The sequence below is a fragment of the Mixophyes fleayi genome, chromosome 2, assembly GCF_038048845.1.
Source record: "Mixophyes fleayi isolate aMixFle1 chromosome 2, aMixFle1.hap1, whole genome shotgun sequence".
Lineage (NCBI taxonomy): Eukaryota > Metazoa > Chordata > Amphibia > Anura > Limnodynastidae > Mixophyes > Mixophyes fleayi.
The window spans coordinates 136,609,231-136,629,053 of NC_134403.1; the positions used below are offsets into that span (position 1 = coordinate 136,609,231).

General features: G+C 40.3%; 1 protein-coding gene across 1 annotated transcript in view; it reads right to left on the bottom strand.

Moving 5' to 3' along the window:
• Positions 1-510: 510 nt before the first annotated feature.
• TUBGCP3 (tubulin gamma complex component 3) overlaps positions 511-19,823 on the bottom strand; it is a 90,855-nt gene continuing 71,542 nt past the window's right edge. The window contains exons 17-22 of the mRNA XM_075200022.1: positions 19,589-19,724; positions 16,210-16,298; positions 15,954-16,085; positions 14,810-14,950; positions 9,796-9,912; positions 511-1,669 (exon numbers count right to left, since the gene is read on the bottom strand). Of these exons, the coding sequence (XP_075056123.1) occupies positions 1,511-1,669; positions 9,796-9,912; positions 14,810-14,950; positions 15,954-16,085; positions 16,210-16,298; positions 19,589-19,724 (774 nt within the window). The 3' untranslated portion in view covers positions 511-1,510. The remainder of the gene's footprint in view (positions 1,670-9,795; positions 9,913-14,809; positions 14,951-15,953; positions 16,086-16,209; positions 16,299-19,588; positions 19,725-19,823) is intronic.

Here is a 19,823-nt window from a genome sequence, read left to right on the forward strand (position 1 = left end):
GGGCCCACCAGGGGACTGCAACACTAGGGGCCCACCAGAGGGGGTGTGGCCAGCCATCAGAGGCGAGAACAGACACTAGAGGGGGAGTGGTCAGCCCACGAAGGACAATTTTTTTTTTAGTTACTCGCTCCCCCCACCAACGAAGAGGGGGGCCAGTCCGACCCTGCCACAACACCAAACAGAAATGTTTATACACATATTGGTGAATATAATATTAGACATGATATATCTGGTAGGGTTTTAGCCTAGATTTAGGTATAGATCTAATGCTTCCTCATGACTCTTGAATTTAAGTATTGTTGGTATACATTCAATTACATATGCAACAATACTATTCATTCATTCATATTGAAGCATTGTGTTTTTTATTGGAAAACATCTAAACACTGCAAATAATGTTTCATATGATAGAGAAGCATTCAATGTATGCAATAAAGTTCAAGGCACAAATATCACCTTGGCTGTCATGGTTATTTAGAACATTGCATTTCTAACCCACAAGAATATATATTTCAAACAAAAGAGGATTGTTTTTTATTTAGCGAAGATTTTTGTGATATAGTAAAACAGTCTTTAATGATGTGAGCTTTACATATTACAAAGGGGAATAAAGCTAAGACAGCAATATATAAATATTTACAGTGGAAAAATAGACAGAGGTCAATACAGACTTAATTGAGTGTACCCTCTCCCAAGACAACACTAGGAATTTATTTACATAATCTAGGAGAGAATGGACATTCTACATTTCTTCATAATTGCCGTATAGTGTATTTTTTGTTTGATATTAACTTATAAAAAGATTGTTACACAAAGCAAAAAAAAGCAAGCAAGAAACAAGCATGTAATGTGTTTATACTTTGCAACACCAAAAAGAAAATAGTATTTGTTTGGGGAAGAGGGTTTAAGCAAATAAATAAAAAAAACAAATTTTAAACACAAAAATAAAAACCACAAGCAAATGCACTTTCATAAAAATATTTAGTACTGAAATTTACAGTGTAAACAAGTCCGCTTAGTCTCTTCATAAATTGACTACGATGTATAAAAAAAGAAGCATGATATTAGCTTCCACTCTGCTGTATACATACAATGAAATGCTAAAGACAATCTGAATAAATAGAAGTAAAGCACTGCACATTATTTGGTTTGCTTGTTTTATTAAAGGGGACGATTAACCATTAAATATAGCCTATTTTTGTTTTTAGCGCCGGACAAAAAGATGTACCATGGAAATGTTCTTAAACTGCAAGTGCTTAATTTCAAGAGTGCAGAGTTTTCTTGTAGTCAGTTGCTACTGCTGGCCATCAAGAACTTTTTGTCAACGTGTACATAGATCGCAACAACACCACTCCTAATATGGTTGTACTTTACTCAATATAAGATTAATTCTGAATAACTTTTATGTGATGCATCTTACACTGAAGAGAATACGTTGATTTAGCCAGCAGGAGTCTAACATAGTTTTATAAAAATGTGTAACATCTACTTTGATCAAGTTCCACTTTCCTCAGACATGTAAGCTGCGTCTTCCTCTGGTGCCCAGTGACATACGAAGCCGTGGCTCCCTTGCTTTATAATGTTCATTGAAGTCCAGCCTAAAGCTCAAAAACCTCAGGCTTTCATCCGTGCTTGTTGTTAGCAAAACCAAAAATTGTTGAACAATACCCTAAGGAAATAATTGCAAATTTGACTTAAAATTAAAAGAAATAACAGACATGTATTAGGACAGAATACCTACTAAACAATTAAAAAAACAAAACCTAAACAATAGGGTCAACAAGTCTCTGTTCTATGGGAAGGGTTTCTCGCCCTGTTGAATAGCCTCTTTTTCAGCTTTAGGGTAACATTGACGAATACTGAAAGCATTACATAAATATTCAAAGCATTACCATATTAAGCAGTAAGGAAGGAAGCCAGCCCTAAGCTAGAATAAGTCCTTTGGCAGAGGCTTTCACAGCAGAGAAAAGCTTCCAGGATAACCAATGCCTTGCTCACAACCTTAAAAGAGGAGTGATAGCCTGGACCCCTGACACTGCAAGTCTGACCTTCTAAATTGTAGACAAGGTACACAGACTTACATGTGGCCCATCAGTTATCATTAGTATGTGGCAAACTTTGTGTATTAAGGCCATTTACATTGTCACCTTATCATGAAATTGATAACTGGTTGCCAATTAACAAGCCAGCTACCGGAGATCCACTTGATGTGTTCTATTGCAGTCCAGCATTTTTGCTATCATTACACAAGCTTTACCAACACTGTCATTGGTCCCTAAATGCAATCATTTTTACTGAAGTATGGTTAAGGCCAGAAGCATGACTTTAGGTTAGGTACACACTACAGTGTTTTCAGCAGACTATCAGGTCAATTGGACGATAAATGACTGATCAGCCCGGTATCACAGTAGTGTGTACTCTGGAACAATGAACAATTATAGTCCCAAGACACATGAAATTGTTCACCAAGCTTCTCAAACAGACTCAAAAATCTTGTTCAGCAAAGGAACAATGTTGTTCCACTTCTGCAGTGTGTATGCACTCACAATCAGGATCTCCATAGAGATTACAGAGTTATGATCTTTTCAGCTGATGGTTATGACAGCTGAAGACCACAGATCTGAAAGTAAATCTTGTAAACCGTGTATAGTGTGCACACGACTCGACATGCTGAACGGGACATTTTTTTTTTTATTTTTATTATTATTCAGTCGTTGGATAACATATTGGGAGAAAATTTCTTTAGTGTGCACCAAGCCTTAGTGAGTGAAATAACCTACTCCATCCTTTGAGCTGTAATTTTCACTAAAGTTATCTTGATATCATGCTCACCTCTATCTTGTGACTTTCCAATTCTACATGAGTAAATAGGACAGTGTTTATTAAGCTAGGTACACAATGTCATTATAAATTTTGTTACCTTCTGTGACTCAAAACAAAATATTCAGTCACAGAACGAACAGATGAATTATTCCACCCACAGCACTCTATATTTATTCACCGATAGCAGCTGATGTTCATTACCAGCATAAGCTGAAAAGATCATGACTGTAAACTCCATGAAGATTGTGATTATGAGTGCATACAAACTGTAGGATCGGAAGGTGATTGGAAGGAGACTATTAGTTGTGCCGACCAACCACATGAACAGACTATCGGTGCTTTGAAGCGACTAACGGCCATTGGTGTAAGTGTACAAACTACTGCGATATCGGGCCGAATGGTCGGTTTATGGGTGTTTGACCGATAATCGGCTGAAAAACCTGTAGCAGTGTGTACCCAGCCTTGAGAGTAAATTCTGTTTATGTATATTTTTTAATGTTTTATTTTTGGTTATGGATTGACTCTCTCTTACAAGATGAATATGAATGGTAACATATGCAACACAATTTCTTTAACACAATTTGCCCTCTATTTTTTTTTGCAACATTTCATTTGTTTTTCCAAGGAGTTTTTACAACATATAGGGTTTTTAAGGAGAAAAAAATATATATATATTGCGTTCATGTGTAACAATAATTCTTTCCATAGCCTTCAAGTGACCAAATTTACATACATAAGGAGTACAAACAAGAGGAATTTTGTACTCTCGTTAAATCTCATTCTCCGATTCCCTCTGGGGGACACCGCTACTATGGGGTTGTCTGAGGGCGATTGGAGTTGGCACTTATAGTTAATAACTAAACTTGCTGCTGCCTCCTCCCCTCTGCAACCCCATATTCCTAAGTAATACTAAAGTACCAAGAAAAAGGGCACAAATCAAACCAAACAGTAGAACAGCAAAAGGAGGGAACACAGTGTCCCCCAGATGGAATTGATGAAAGATTTAACGCAAGTACAAAAATCCTCTTTTCTCCAGCATCCACTCTGAGGGATACTGCTATCATGGGGACCTTCTAAAGTAGCCCCCTTTGGGAGGGAATGCCCTGGTCTACTAGCCTGTAAAACAATGTGGCCAAAACTGGTGTCTGAAAACGCAAAAATGTTGAACTGGTAAAACCGAATAAAAGGTATGGACAGAGGACCAGGTAGCTGCCCTACATAGTTGATCCGCAGAAGCCCCGTCACGAGCAGCCCAGGATGCCCCCACTGCACGGGTAAAGTGCGCCGTCAGAACACGAGGCACATCCCGATCCGAACTCACATATACATGCTTAATCATAGACCTAATCAAACGAGAAATAGTGTGCTTGGTGGCTGGCCACCCTCTCAAAGGATTCATAAAGCACAAAAAGAGGGTCAGTCCTCCAACAGGCAGAAGTCCTTTCCACACAAACCTTCAAGGCTCTGACAATATCCAGACCCAGAGAAGAAGAAAGCCCAGAAGGAGACACTTCTTCCTGAAAGGCCGGAACCACTATCTCCTGGTTTATATGGAAACCTGAGACCACCTTTGGTAAAAAGGAAGGCACGGTCCTGACCTCATGAATCATCAAATAAGGAACTTTACAGGACAAGACCCCTAGTTCTGAAACTCTTGCGGCAGAAGCAATGGCCAACAAAAATACCACCTTCCACGTTAAAAATATGAGATGAGCCGATTCCAGAGGTTCAACTGGAGGCCGCTAAAGGACATCCAGGATCAGGTTCAAATTCCACAGAGCCAATGGAGGAACATGGGGAGGATGAACATGCAGCACCCCCTGAAGAAAAGTACGAACATCAGGCAGGGAAGCCAATCTGCGCTGTAAGAAAATAGAAAGTGCCTGTTTCCAACCCATCCTGAAGAAAAGCTAGAAAGCGAGCCAAGCTGGAAGATGCAGGGTTATAACACTTCCTTTCATAACATTGTACATAAATCTTCCACACCCTGTGGTATATCTTGGCTGATACCGGCTTACAAGCCCTCATCAGGGTCTCCAATACCCTGGGGGAGAAGCCCCTGGATCTCTAGAGGTTGAGCTCAACAGCCATGCCATTAAACCCAATCGAGGCAAGTCCGTATGATGAAAGGGTTGTTGAATAAGAAGGTCGGGTCTAAGCGGAAGGGTCCAACCTGGTTCTTACGCCGTAGGCAAGATGTTTGCGAACCAAACACGCCTGGGCCAATATGGTGCCACTAGAATTACCGGAGGACACCCCATCCTTACTCCGAAGCACCTCCGAAATCATCGCAATTGGAGGAAAAATGATATCCTAGCCGGAAATTCCACTTCATGGACATCACATTTACCGCAGACGCCATAGGATCTCCGGTCCTTGCGATAAAATTCTGCACCTGATGGTTCTGTCTGGATGCCATCAAATCCAGATCTGGAAGACCCAATCTCTGGACCAGTTGTTGAAAAACCTGCGGGTGCAGAGACCATTCTCCTGGGAGGATTGTTTGTCTGCTTAGATCAGGCTTGTCCAACCTGCGGCCCTCCAGGTGTTGTGAAACTACAAGCCCCAGCATGCTTTGCCAGTAGACAAACAGTTGATAGATGAAAGGGCATGCTGGGACTTGTAGTTTCACAACATCTGGAGGACCACAGGTCGGACAGGCCTGGCTTAGATAATCCGCTTCCCAGTTGTCTACTACTGGATTGAAAACTGCGGATATCACTGGAAATCAGGTCTCCACCAATGATAGAATCTGTTTCGTCACCTACATGGCTCCTCCGCTTCTTGTTCCTCCCTGACGATTTACATACTCCAACACCAAGGAATTGTCGGACTGTAGGTAAACTGGCTTTCCTTGAAGAAAAGATTGTGCTCCCTGTAGAGCTAGCAACATTGCTCGTAATTCGAGAATGTTAAATCGGTAGGAGATTCTCCTTGTCGCTCCAGAGCCCCTGAAGGCGGAGATGGAGAACCACCGCTCCCCAGCCCCGCAGACTGGCATCCATCATCACTGGGATCCAGTCCCACGGGGCAAATGACCTGCGCACCGTTATATGGTCCTGGGCGAATCACCAACCCAAGGACTTGCGAGTCCTTCTGGAGAGGTGAATCCGTTGGGACTCCAGATGGAGAGGAGATCCCTGACTGAAAAGATCTCACTGGAAAACACGAGTGGAAGGGTCTTGAATGCAGTGACCATCAACCCCAGAACCCGCATGCCCAACCTCATGGAAGGACACGATGATTCAGGAGTAGCTTAACAGAATTATGAACAGAGAGAACTTTCTGCTCCGGAAGAAAAACTCTTTGAAAAACCGTGTCCATCAAAAGTCCCAAGAACACCATCCATTGGATAATTGATTATCCACCCGTGCTGTTCTAGAAACCGAAGCCTTGATGAGTAAATTTCCACGCCCAGGTATGGAACTACATTTACTCCCTGGGCCTGTAAACCTGCAGCCATAACTGCCATAATCTTCGTAAATACCCTGGGTTCAGTGGAAATACCGAAAGGAAGTGACGAAATTGAAAATAAGAACTCCTTACGGTGAATCGGAGCAGGGACTGATGTTCCTCCTAAATAGGTACAGCATCCCAGATTTCTATAGACGCTGGAAACTCCAGGGGTTCCAACCCATTGATCACTGAGCGAACCGATTCCATACAAAATTTGGTCACCCAAAAGCTGAAGGTTGAGACTTTTGAGGTTCAGAATCGGCCGAAACAAACCGTCCTGTTTGGGAACTAAAAACATGTTCGAGTAAATAACCCTGCCTTTCTGATCGTCCGGACCCTGGGAAATGACACCAGCAGAAAGGAGGGAGGCGAGTGACTGAAGCAACGCCCTACTCTTGATCCAGTCGCGAGGCAATTGAGCCAGGAAGAATCGTTGAGGAGCAGGTCCGATGATGTCTATGTAATAATCACTGGATATTATTCCCAAGAACCAAACATCCCTGGTGGACGCCGCCCACTGATCTTTGAATAACTGTAGGCAAACCCCACCCCTGCAGCCACGGGGAGACGGGGAATCCCTTCATGCGGGTGTCTTGTCAGAGGTTTTGGTAGATGGACGTCTCTTAGAATAGGAATCTCTTCCCTTCTGAGATTGTCCCGGGGGAAAGCGGTCTGCCTCCAATTGAAGACTGTCCCCTTGAGGCCGTGATACCACAAAAGGACGGATGGGGTACGGGTTAACGGCTATGGGAAAGCAAACATACTTTTAAACGAAGGGACAACAACAATTGGTAGAAGGGCGATAATAAAAATAAACTACTTGCTGTGTAACCGAAAGCACTTTTTCCAAAGGTTTAAATAAGCGCCCAGTGTAATATCCGAATGGGCTGAAGAGCTACACTAGGAAATTACATCATTTACCCTAGACAGACTGAAAATGCCGGTTTTAAAGCAGCAATAGCAGGACCCCACGCCATGTATAATGGCATACAGATGTGGGATCTGAGTATTGCCGCTTTAAAAAAGACATTTTCAGTCTGTCTATGTTAAATGACGTAATTTCCTAGTGTAGCTCTTTAGCCCATTCGGATATTACACTGGGCACTCATTTAAACGTTCGGAAAAAGTGTTTTTCGGTTATATAGCAAGTAGTCTTTTTATTATTACTGCCCTTCTACCGATCGTTATTGTCAGTTCGTTTAAAAGTATATTGGCTTTTCCATATCTTTAATGATGACTACCACCGCGAAAGGACTGCCGAAAGGAACCACAGAGGAATCCTAGGTTTAGGAGAGCTCACAGGCATGAAAGTGCTCTTACCTCTGGCAGTCTGACTGATCATATTATCCAATTCTGGACCAAAGATGACAACCTGAAAAAGGTGAAGTCTCTAAGGATCTTTTGGATTCCACGTTGGCATCCCAGTAACTAAGCCAAAGCGTTCTCCTAGCTGCCACTGCCGAAGCAGACACCAAAGAAGAAATGGAAACCGCATTCTGGCCAACTCATAAAGATAGCCATTAGCTTCCTTTAAGTGAAGAGCCAAGAGAAGTAACTCCGAATCCTGCAGACCCGCCGCTAATTGGTTAGCCCAAGACTCCATTGCTCTGGCTACCCATGCGGATGAGAACAAGGGTCTAAAAGCTGTGCCGGCGGCAAGGAAGATGTTCTTCAGAAACCCCTCCTTCCTACAATCCGTAGAATCTTGAAGAACCGCTGCCCCTGGAACTTGCAGACTAGTATATCAGGCCAAACTGGCAGCCAGAGTATCCACTCTGGGTAACTGTTCCTAACGAATTACATCCTGTTCCTGCAGGGAATAAAGTGTCTCATACCTTCGAGGAACCGAAAACGTCTTATCCGGCTGCTTCCAGGCAGATTCAGCAATCTCTGCAAGCACCGCAGATGCCGGAAAACACACAGTTTGAGGTCAACTGCATTTATTCGCCTTCCACTCCAGATGAATCTTCAGAGTCTGAAAGTAACAAAGGATGAGAAAAGCGAGAACATTTGGCCTTAGGCGCCAAATGTGCCAAGCAGTCTAAATACCTGTTTAGACGGTTCAAATGCTTTACCAAAGCGGATGAGCATGCAGGTTCAGGCTGAGAAACTTGAGATGGAAAAGGGAGGGCCTGTGGTACGTCACCTCCTGAACAATCTAAAGTCCCGAAACTGACCACCTCCACAGAAGCAGCCGAAGAAGCGCCAGTATTTAAACTAATAGAAGCAGTATTAGCTCCTGCCTGTCGATTGATAAGCTGGGTGAGCATAGAGACAGACTGTGCCAAAAAGGAAAACCACACCGACTCGTCCACCATGCCAGAAGGGCCACACCCTGGTCCCCCGCTTCACACTGCGCACATACAGCCCACTGGTCCAGCTGTCCCACCGGAATATGTAAGCAGGAATAAAACTTAGCGTGGACACTCTTCCCCTTATCAGACATTGTAAATACAAATTCCTCCAATACCTCTTTTTTTTTTTTTTGAAATAAAAAAGAAATACAGTCCTATAAAATAAACTTATTTCAGTCAAACGCACAGAGATAATAGTCTTAAATACTAGTTTTGACTCAGGTTAACCACCCCCAAAACATCAAATGGGAATAACACTAATACCAGACCTCACTACAGAGTCTGGTATAAATATCCACAATGCAGAGACTGAACAGAAGCTCTTGAGACAGACAAAATAATGTCAATATATCCCCTATGGGGTATTTAGCCGATACTAGGAGGAATTGAGAGGAGAAGCCAGCAGCAGTAGAACTCCCTGAAGTTCCACACTTTGAGAGGAAAATGTGCGAATATCTCTGGCTTCGGAGCATACCACTGCCCGCTGGAGAGTCTCACACTCACTGCCCGCTGTCCGATGGATCACACGCCCAGGGAAGAGCCTTCATCAACGCAGGCTGCCACACTGCATTGAGTCCTGTATCACTGCCCACTCGGAAATATCTCCCGCTCCTACACCTTCTACTCGGGTTCTCCCCCAAGCCAAAAACTGAGGAATATGGGGCTGCAGAGGGGAGGAGTCAGCAGCAAGTTTAGTTATTAACTATTTAAGTGCCAACTCCAAGCACCCTCAGACAACCACATGGTAGCAGTGTCTCCCAGAGTGGATGATGGAGAAATTAACTTTACATATTTTGCAGACATAATGCAAAGGAATCATAACAATACTAACATTTTGGAGGACAATATTATCCAGAGTTTCATGACATGTGCCTAATGCCTTAAAAGGAGGTCTGTGGTCCATTTAAAGTCCTAATTCAATACATTCAAGGACAGTTCTACAATACTTTGACCTATACATTTTACACAATCAAGTTTCAATATCCAGCCTTTAAAACACTGTGAAGATACACAAGAAATATAAAATTGTCTACTTTATCAAAGGGACCACCATCTGATTTTGTCTATGATGAGTTTTATGTTAACAATGGTATGATAAATACAGAAATTGTGTTGCTGTATGTGCTTTTCAGTTTCACATACTATTTAAGGAATTTTTTACCTGGTAGAAATGAGTGAGAATTCGAAGTTGAGAACGCATTTTTGGTATTGATTCTTGAAAATCCAAAACCCTTTTATTCTCTTCCTCTTCTTCTGCAGCTGTAACTCCCCACTCTCCCTACAGATATAACAAATAGATTTCTTAAATGGTTAAAGATATACTATATATTTGATTTCCAAATACATTCTCCACCTGAAAGGAGAGTTTAATTTTATAAAACAAAAGGCGGCAATTCTAGAGAAACACGGCTGTGAAAACAATTGCAGACACGTGGTTATGCTAGGAGAAATTGGATAATTATACTGACCGTTCATTTCTTTTCCTTAAAGTACTCCATGTTAGCACTTACAATGGGTTAACTTCCTGCTCGGCTGAGTGTAGGCAGGAAATATTAAACACACCTGGAGGGTATATAAGGTGACTCAGCCTCCATACCAGTTACTTCCCAAGCTGTCCTACGAAAATATAAAATATAGAACTAGAACATGGATGGGAACATAGGGTTGCCATGGAGTACTTCAAGGAAAGGAAAGCAGCAGATGAGACATCTAAAATATAATGGACTAGATTGCTGAGGTCTGAGCCTTGTGTGCCCAACAGTTAGTCAAAGCCCTTGTCGAGAGTGACTTTAAAACTTCAGTCACCTCACATCCGTTCCCCTTATAGACTGGTGGATCTTTGTTCCACCTTGCTAAAGTAGGTTATGATGGAGGACATTTATTGCAGGGAACTCCACGTAGAATGAAAAGTTGCTGCCTTACTAAAACGGTTTGTTCTGGAAACGTAGGTAGATATAGCTCTGACACAACTAGAGTATGTAACTGTTCTTCTTTCTCACTAGCAGGTTGTGAACAGAGAGATGGTAGTATTATATACTCTTTATTACTATGAAAACAAGAAACATAAATAAGCAGGATTGGTACTTAACACTATTTTAGATATTTAAGAAAAGCTCTTCACCCCACAAGGTATGTAGATAACCTACTCTATGAGAAGATATGATTGCTACTAGAAATAATACTTTGAGGGTGAGCCATTCAAGAGGAATATCTTGCAATGGTTCAAATGGAATTGAATGTAAGGCATCCAAAATATTGAGATCCCAAGGTGCTATAAAAGGTTTGATCCTAAATCATAATCTTTGAACTGTTTGAAAAAATTGAAAAATAGTTGAGCTGATAACTTGGTATCAAGAATAATCCGGAGTGCAGATGTTTGAACTTTAAGTGTAGAGAGAACCAATCCCTTAACAAAACCAATCTTAACAAATTCTAAAATATTTGGGATATCAGAAGGCATGGGATTCTTTTATTTTTTTTAGACCACAGAATAGATATTTTCAAGAGTCTGTAATAAAATGATAGAATTACACTTTATTGCTTGAATCAATACATAAAAAACTTTATCATAGACACTTGCGTGTCTTAAAAGTGACCTCTTACTCTCTAAGCCATCAAAGAGGGAATCTGTATTTGGGTGAAGAACAGGTCCCAGGTGTAAAAGAATCTAGCATGTATGATAGAGGCCAAGGATGTTCTCGAAGCATCCTCCAATCCACTGCAAATCAAGGACAACGAGGCCAAAATGGGAGGATTGCTACTACCTCCACTGCCTCTTTGTTGATTTTCCTCAGAATACCAGCAATACTAAGAAAAGGAGAGAACACATATCCCAGTTTGACATTCCATGGTACAGATATGACATTTACTCCTTGTTGTCCCTGTGGCAGAAATGAAACTGGAATACCTTGGCATTCTGGACTCTTGTCATGAGATCTATGTAAGGGGAAACAAATTTCTGAACTAGCAGGTAAATAACTTCTTTGAGTAAGGCTCATTCTCCTGGGTAGAATGGAAATCTGACAAGATAATCTGCTATGACATTGTTTTTGCCTGTTAAATAAAGAGCTACGAGATTTCACATTGCTTTCTCCCCAAGACATAGGAGATGTCACTTCTGACATGATTGTTGTGCTTTTGGTGCCCCCTTGCTTATTTATGAATGCAACTACTGTTGTAGTGTCGGAAAATATTTTTGGATATCTGTGCTGTAGGACTGAAAGTGCTGAATTGTATGCCAGACTGCTCTCATTCCTCAAACATTTGCTTGGAAATGTCTTTCCATTTTAGCCACATGCCCTGTAATATGTCTTATGCTGATGAGCTTCCAAATCTTTGGAACTTGAATCTTTTGAAACACTTATTTATTTTGATTCTGAAAAGGTCATACCTTGACTTTTTAAATCATGGATATTACCACCAGTTGAACGACTACCTTTTGATCCTTGAAAGGCACTAAAAAATATTATACCTAACTGGTGGGATTAAACACTGACAAATCTTTCCTGTGATAGCAATACTGTGAAAGACAAAGTATGCATTTGGACTCCCAGGAACTGGAGTTGTTGCGAGGACACAAGATGAGTCTTTGTGATGTTTATCACCTCACCATCTTGCTGTAGAAAAAGGGATCACTTGAGAGGTCACACTAAATGCAACATGTTTTGATTTTTCTATGACCAGCATGTCATTTAGATAAAGTCACAGGGTTTTGCCATGCTTTCTGAGAGCAGCAGTAAGGACTGCCAACAGTTTGGTGATGGTTCTTGGAGATATGGAAAGACCAAATGAAAGGCAGGTTAACTGGAAGCGAGAACACTTGTTAAAGAATCTAAGAAATTCATGATGCTGAATTGTAATAGGAATGTGGAAATGTACATCCTGCAGATCTATTGATGTTAAAATATCTCATTTCCCTATGGCATGGACAATGGAACGGACTGACTTCATATGAAAATGTTTTGCATGCACAAATTGATTGAGAACCTTTATGAGCTTTCAGAACTGTTTTGGACTAAATGATTTTGGAACCAGGAATAGTTTTGAATAAAACCCTGTGCCTTCTTGAATTGAAGGAATTGGAACAATGACTTTAGTTTTCAACAGGTTTTGAAGGCTTTTTTGTAAGGCATGTAACTGCAGGAAGGAAGATGGATTTCTACGCATGATGAAATTGATCTCTGGGGGCTGGTGATCAAACCCTATACAATAGTCGTTGTGGAATACTTCTTGTACCCACTGACCCCACGTGGTAAGTTTCCAAATTTCTACAAACTATGCAATTCTGCCCTCTACAGGACCAAATAGAAGGTGGATGCAGACAAAGCCATTGTGTTTTTTTGCTGTCCTTGCCTGCCTCTTCTCATTCTAAAGGGCTGAAAGGACTGCAAGCTTCCTTAAACTGCTGTGTAGAGAAACAATCAGGAAAGTCTTCCACTTTTATCTTGAGGCAGACAATTTGACCTACCTCCAGCCGTTAAATACACCATAAAAGAAATATGTCTTCTAATGGAAGCATAGCCAGACGATTTTTTGATTGCAGATCTGCAGTCCACGGATGTAGCAAAAGAGCCCTTGTTGCCACTACTGCTTAAGTTGTGAATCCAGCAAGGCTTCACAAATGAAATCAATGTTTTTGTTTTTTGTGGGTTTCTTTTTCTTTATATACATGATTCCTACACATTCAATATATTGTTTACTGGACTTTTCTTTAATTACCGTATGTACTAGCCCAATCCAAGTACTCTAAATAATGAGGCTACTGCTATTCCAGCATTAAGTGCAACACTTGAAGAAATATGTAACTTTTTAAAACGGCTGTCCATCTTCCTGTCCATAGGATCTTTTAGTGGCCCACCACCAGCTAATGGAATTGAGATTCTTGATGACAGGCTTGCCATAGGTGAATCAATTTTAGGCACCAGACTCTATTCATAAAAAAACCTCATCTTGAAAGGGATACATATGGTTTAGACTTTTTATTACAACATTTTTATATGTTATATACTAGATTCTTTAAAACTTTAGGAGTATAAAAAAACTCTGGTATTCACTTGAGGGTCTTGAAAGAAAGCATCTTGCGGGGGGAACATGGATAGGCGTACCAATCATATACAGAGATATTTTTTTTTTATGTGCTTGAGGACAGACTTGACTGTATCTAGGTTAAATAACCTTGAACCTTTAATTTCTCTTAAATCACTATTTGACATATATTTCAACTCTATTAAGAGAGCTAACTGAGCCATAATTAGAAGGCCCAGGACACACATCCTCCATATCCTTATCAAATTGGGTTCTATCCCTTTTTGTCCCTTTTTTCCCCAAGTCAAAGTTTCTTACACGGACTTTATTGATGAGGATAAAAAAATGTTTTTTTTTTAAATTGTTCTGAAGTTTGACACTCCTCCACTTTCGTAGGGGCACATATTGTACACAAAAACTTCTCATTTGATAATGGATTATCCTTGCACAGGCTCCACATAGGTACTGTTTAAAAAACCTGAAAAAAACCCCTAAAACTATACTAAAATAAAAACTGTATAAAACACCCCTACTGGGGTCTTACCGAGGGGTGTTCTTCAGTTTTTAGAGGATGGGCTCCTGTCCATCTGGGCAGTTGAAGGCCTTCCATTTGTCACAGTACTTAGTTGTGCAAACATCAGCTAGTAGAAACATCAGCTTTAACAAAGCGGTTGTATGATGGATTTGCAGCTGAAACCTTCATGCATCATGTAGTCTGATCTGAGCAGCCACCTGTGTGCCCACGCCAGCGTTAAACACTGCCATGCAATGGAACACCTGGGACCACAGCTCCTGGCTTAGTGCGCACAGTCCCGCTTTGTTTGGGCTGTGCTTGTTAGGTGTGCGCTGCACGCATGAGCCTTAACTTGTATGGCTGTGCTATGCCTGACTATAATGCCGGGTATACTATCCAGACCTCACAAGCAGGAGCCGGCATAATATTCTCAGCTCTCCATTCAACAACCACAGCGGGAGTGTGCCAAGATATCAGCTCCTGCACAGGCCCTGCCACTGCTACCCAAGAGTAGTCAGGAAGAATCCCAGGAAAAGCCAGAACTGCATTACAAAAAGGCAACCCCAATACTGATTTATTAGAAATGCAGTGCTTAAGAGAAAGCTTTATAGATTTATGAAACGTGATCTTGAAATACCTCAGATTCTCTTGCTTTTTTTCTTTCTTCAAATTGTAATCTTCGCTGTAACTCCTCAAGAGCAGCCCTGTACATTGTTTCCTGGGCATTTTGAAACTCAATAATTTGGTCAAATACCGCACGGAGTTGATTTAGAAGAACCTAGAGGAAAACAAAAAAAACAAACAAATGTAAAAGGAACAGAACTTTAAACATTACTTGTTTTGCAATCAGTATCTTTTTGTACATTATTCTTATAAAGTACAACAGAGGTATAAGCATGCAGAATAGCTTGAGCTCATAGCATATTTCACAAACCCCAACAAATCACTTTTATTTTCGTTAATGAAAAGTCCAGTCAAAGTATTTACCCCCTAACAAAGCATCAACCCCTGGGGTGAAGTTAATTATGACCACAGATGCTACCACTGTTTGAATTATACATAGTGAATTTACTCCATTGCTTGTGAGGTTCAACAAATAATGGCTTTTGCTGTGATTCCAGTAACAATAAGGTAAGGCACACCCTTGTCTCTGTGCAAAACTTGCAGCGAAAGTGGTATAGAGGCCAAGGATATCCTTCTCAAAACAAGGAAGGGTGTTTTAGAGGAAAAATCTATAGATGTGCCATGATGGTTCTTTATCTTAGCATTTAGGTGAGAGCAGGAAAACAGCTTGACTTAGCTCTGACAGTGACACATTCTCCAGTAACTCAGCTGGATGAGGAGTAAGCATGTCAGATTGTCATACTACTTACACCACATGTATACACAAAACAATTTTGCTTTAGAAAACTGCTAAATGTAAGCTTGCGAGCAGGGTTCTCTTACCTCTCTGCCTGTATGTATTACCCAGTATTGTTTTATTAATGTTTGTTCCCAATTGTAAAGCTCTACGTAATTTGCGGGCGCTATATAAATAAATGATAATGATGATAAATGCATAGTTTTTAATAAAAATATAGTTGCTTTTGACCATCTGGTCTAATTTTAGTTTTCATCAGCTATCAGGTGCAGAAAACAAAAAAAAGATGCAGTTGAGAACAAATCTTCAATACAACATCACATGCATTTCAATTACTATTAATGAATATGTAACATAATTCACTCTATTCTATAAGTTAAAAGATGAAAAAAAAAAACAACAAACACCCCAAACCGCTTACTCTCGAGTCGCTATCTAGTAGACACCGAGAAATTATTGTATCCAGAAAGATGTCATGGGCAGCAATGATGTGATCCAAATCCTGCGCTTGTAGCACCTTATTCCACAGCTCATCCCAAGAACATTCTAGAACCTAAGGAAACCAAATTGACTATGGTCAGGATAAATAATGGTAATAAAGGTAACAATGGTTTACAAAATGTAACCAATAAATCCAGTAAATGAATAAAAAACACAAACAAAAACAGAACCTGTACCTCAAATGTGATGTAATACTGCATCTGATGAATGAAATGAACCATTTCTGAAGCCAGGACATGACACTGATGAAGCACCCCAGAGAGTTCTGCAATATAAATGAACAAGACAAATATGAATTATAAACAGTAAATGGTTTACAGTTTAAGCATCTATGGAAAAATACAATGGTTTCGGTGACAGTCAAGTCATTATAAGGACGAAGTACACGCCGACATAGAATACCCCAACGCAATAACCCCGAGGCTTGAAAACCTGACGTGAAACAATTCCGAATAATGAACAGCCCGGCAGCCAAGAATGACGTGACTTTGAAGGGCGACACTCTGATTTGGTGCTGTTAAGGTGGTAATTTAAGGAGGCGACGGCTGAACAATGTATTAAACAACATCGTACAGCCGGTTCCTCCTTACATTAAGTGGGACGGGCATTCAATTCTCACCTCTCTGAACAATTGTAAAAGCTGCTGCATGCACTTCAACAGAACTTGGGTACAAAAACTGACATGCAATTAGATTTTACAACAATATGAGGAGCACAGCTAAGGTATGCAGATGCTAGCTCCACCTATGCTGATTGAAAAGCTCAGGGCAGTAGCAGCCAGCTACCTGCCCTGAACGTCACATTTTTCTGCCAGATTTGCTTATGTGAAGTAAGAGAGGAGAACAGCATGTGTAGAAAAACATGGAAGAGCTAACTAAATACAGCAAAAAAAAGTTAAAATACAGCAAACTACACATTTGATTGACAAACATTTTATTACATGTAAACATATTAATAAATATGGATGACAAAGCCATACAACCAGTTTAATAAAAAAAACAAAACAAAAAAAGTTTCCCGTGTTGAATTAAAAAGTATAGCACTGTATTAGTTAAATTCAACAATCTACATCCATTGCAAGCACGTCAGGGTTTAAAAATGAGTTACACACCAATGCCAATAGGAAGAAGAAAATATCAATAAAAAATAAACATTTTAATTACTGTTACAATAATAAAAATAATTGGAGCCTTATCCAGTTTATTAAAACTAGTTTATTGCAGCAAAAAAGCTGTTCATGATTCTATATTTTTCTAATAGCACTTAAAGCACTTTAAGGGTTTATTCTTAATTAAGCAATTTGTAGGCTTTGCCTAGGCAATTTAGACATTTATTGGATTTGACTGTGCTCAAAACTTACTGAAAAGGAGCAGAGAATTGTAATCTCTTTTCACTTTGTGCCCACGTTAATTCCCTGCCATGACCTCCATAAAACATAAGCAAATTTATTTTCCGGCATACTTTTCAAAGCACTCTGACAACTAAAACACTGGAAACCAGAAATAGATCTGGAGGGCTCCAAACCACAAGGGAAGCCATTTCTTTTCACAAAGAATGGAGGAGTTTTCAATTGTACCATGTCTATTTTACGCCTGCAAAACTAATAGAAATAAGCACTTTAGCCTCCATATACTACTTTCTTTCTCTATAACAACACCTAGAACCTTCGTAAGAGCACTGTTGCCATATGAGATTCCCAATGACAATCTGTGTAAAACTACAAATCCCTGTGTCCTATGCCAACCCTGACACTCAATTCCCAACACATTACTATTTCATTTGTGCTACAATTTCTCAGAGGACTTGCTGGGAAGCTGGAATCCTGTGTGTGCCATGTATGACTTGGAAATACATATGTTGTTCAAAGCGTCAGGTCAATAAAAGTCAGAGGGTGAGCATCAGTGGGGATTTATAGAGGGAGTTTATTTTAGCATAAAAAAAAAAATCCAAATTGAAAGAATATGAAGGACATACATAGATCATACTTACTAACTTTAAAATGTTGGTTTCCGTGAGCCTGCGGGGGAGGTGGGCGTGATGGGGGGGGGCCTCCAAAATGTGCGTCATTTTGGACCCGCCCCCCGTGACGTAATGATGCAAACGTGGCATTTGACAGCGGGGGGAGGAAAGGGCCAAACACTGCGATTCACCGGGAATCGCGGCGTTTGGGACCTAATTCTGCCCACCACTAGGAAGTGGGCACTTCCTAGTGAAGTGGGCAGATCTGGGAGATTGCCACACTGTCCCGGGAGTCCGTGAGACTCTCATAAAATGTGGGACTCTCCCGGACATTCCTGGAGAGTTGGCAAGTATGATCCTATATCAAATAGAAGGTAGAAGATGTTCAGTTAGGTAAACAAACCTTTTTTTTAAAGTCTTTTCTGTAAACTTTCTCCTTTACCAATCCCATATTTCATGCCACATTTCTTTTGTACTGGTAAAGTTTGCTTCTCCTACAAGTATCCTCTGGTCACAGCAAAAGGTATATTAATTGTCTTGCTAACCAGTAAGAAATTCTGATGTTTGACTCATACTGTATCTATTGCAATGTCCTGTGTCTAAACCCCAATCTTCTCAATGTGCTGGCTGTCTCTAGGATTCATGTAACCCCGAATCAAAAATACATTTATGATTTTATGGTTTATTCTAATCCCCGTTGAAATTTAGGATATTTGCTACCCATAAACCCAGGGCACTACAAATTCAGGTTCATTATTCTAATCCAAGCTTTACTTCATCAATGTTACATTTTTGTAAAATTCTTTTAATTAGTTTTTGTCAAACAAATAAATGGTGAGGGCACAAAACAATTTGGGAAACCAAGGGAGAGGTGGTGGTTATTAATGCGCATATTAAACAATGAAATATTAGAAACACTTCATATAGAACACAGTCAATGTTTTCAATAATTTATGGGTGTCCCTCCCTAATCGTCCCAGAAACATTCCAAATTAATCTTGCCCCTTCTCCTCCTATAGGCGTTTCAATGAGTTCGTATGAGTAATTATCAGCTAATCACTAACCTTGCTTTTGCCCGGGCAAAGATAAATAATCTTCTTTACATGAAAACATTGAAGGCATCCTGCTTGCAAAACAGCTCTGAAAAGATTGCCAACCATTCCGGATAAATCTCATACGCACTGTTGAATTGCATACGAGAGGCAACTGTACATACACATTAAGTCCATTGCCACATGCCAATGTTACCTACAATTTCCAACCCTACTTTTACTTGAAGGGTGGATCCTGCAGCATCATTTATGAGTTGCCCTGAGGGATCCTACAAAAAGCACCTTTTAAAATATGAAAGCCCCTTAGGCGAAACACCTCATGTCAGTTTTTACACCCCACTTTGTATCGGGAGACAGAAGAGAATCTTAAAAAGCAGAACCATGTTATACAAAGTAAATCAATTGACAAAGAGCACATGGTTTCAGTGTAAAGAAAGGCCTACTAGTCTGGCAGTAATTTTATACTAGACTTTAGAGGAAACAGACACAGCGGGAGCACAATACTACTCTTTAGAATCATACTAGTACTTTCCCCACAACATACCTGGCATGCTTTTCAATAACTTTGCATTGCACATATGTCCTTTCCAAATGTCTGTTAGGATATATTCCATCCTCTTTGCTCGCCAAAGAAAGTTGAACACTCTGAGATAATGACTCATGCACTCTCTGGTAAATACCTGTGGAAGTTAATTAAAAAATGTTCAGGAGTAATCACTTAAAAATATGATTAAGTGAAGTTATATAGATGAATTCACATAGAAAGAGGCAGTCTGTAC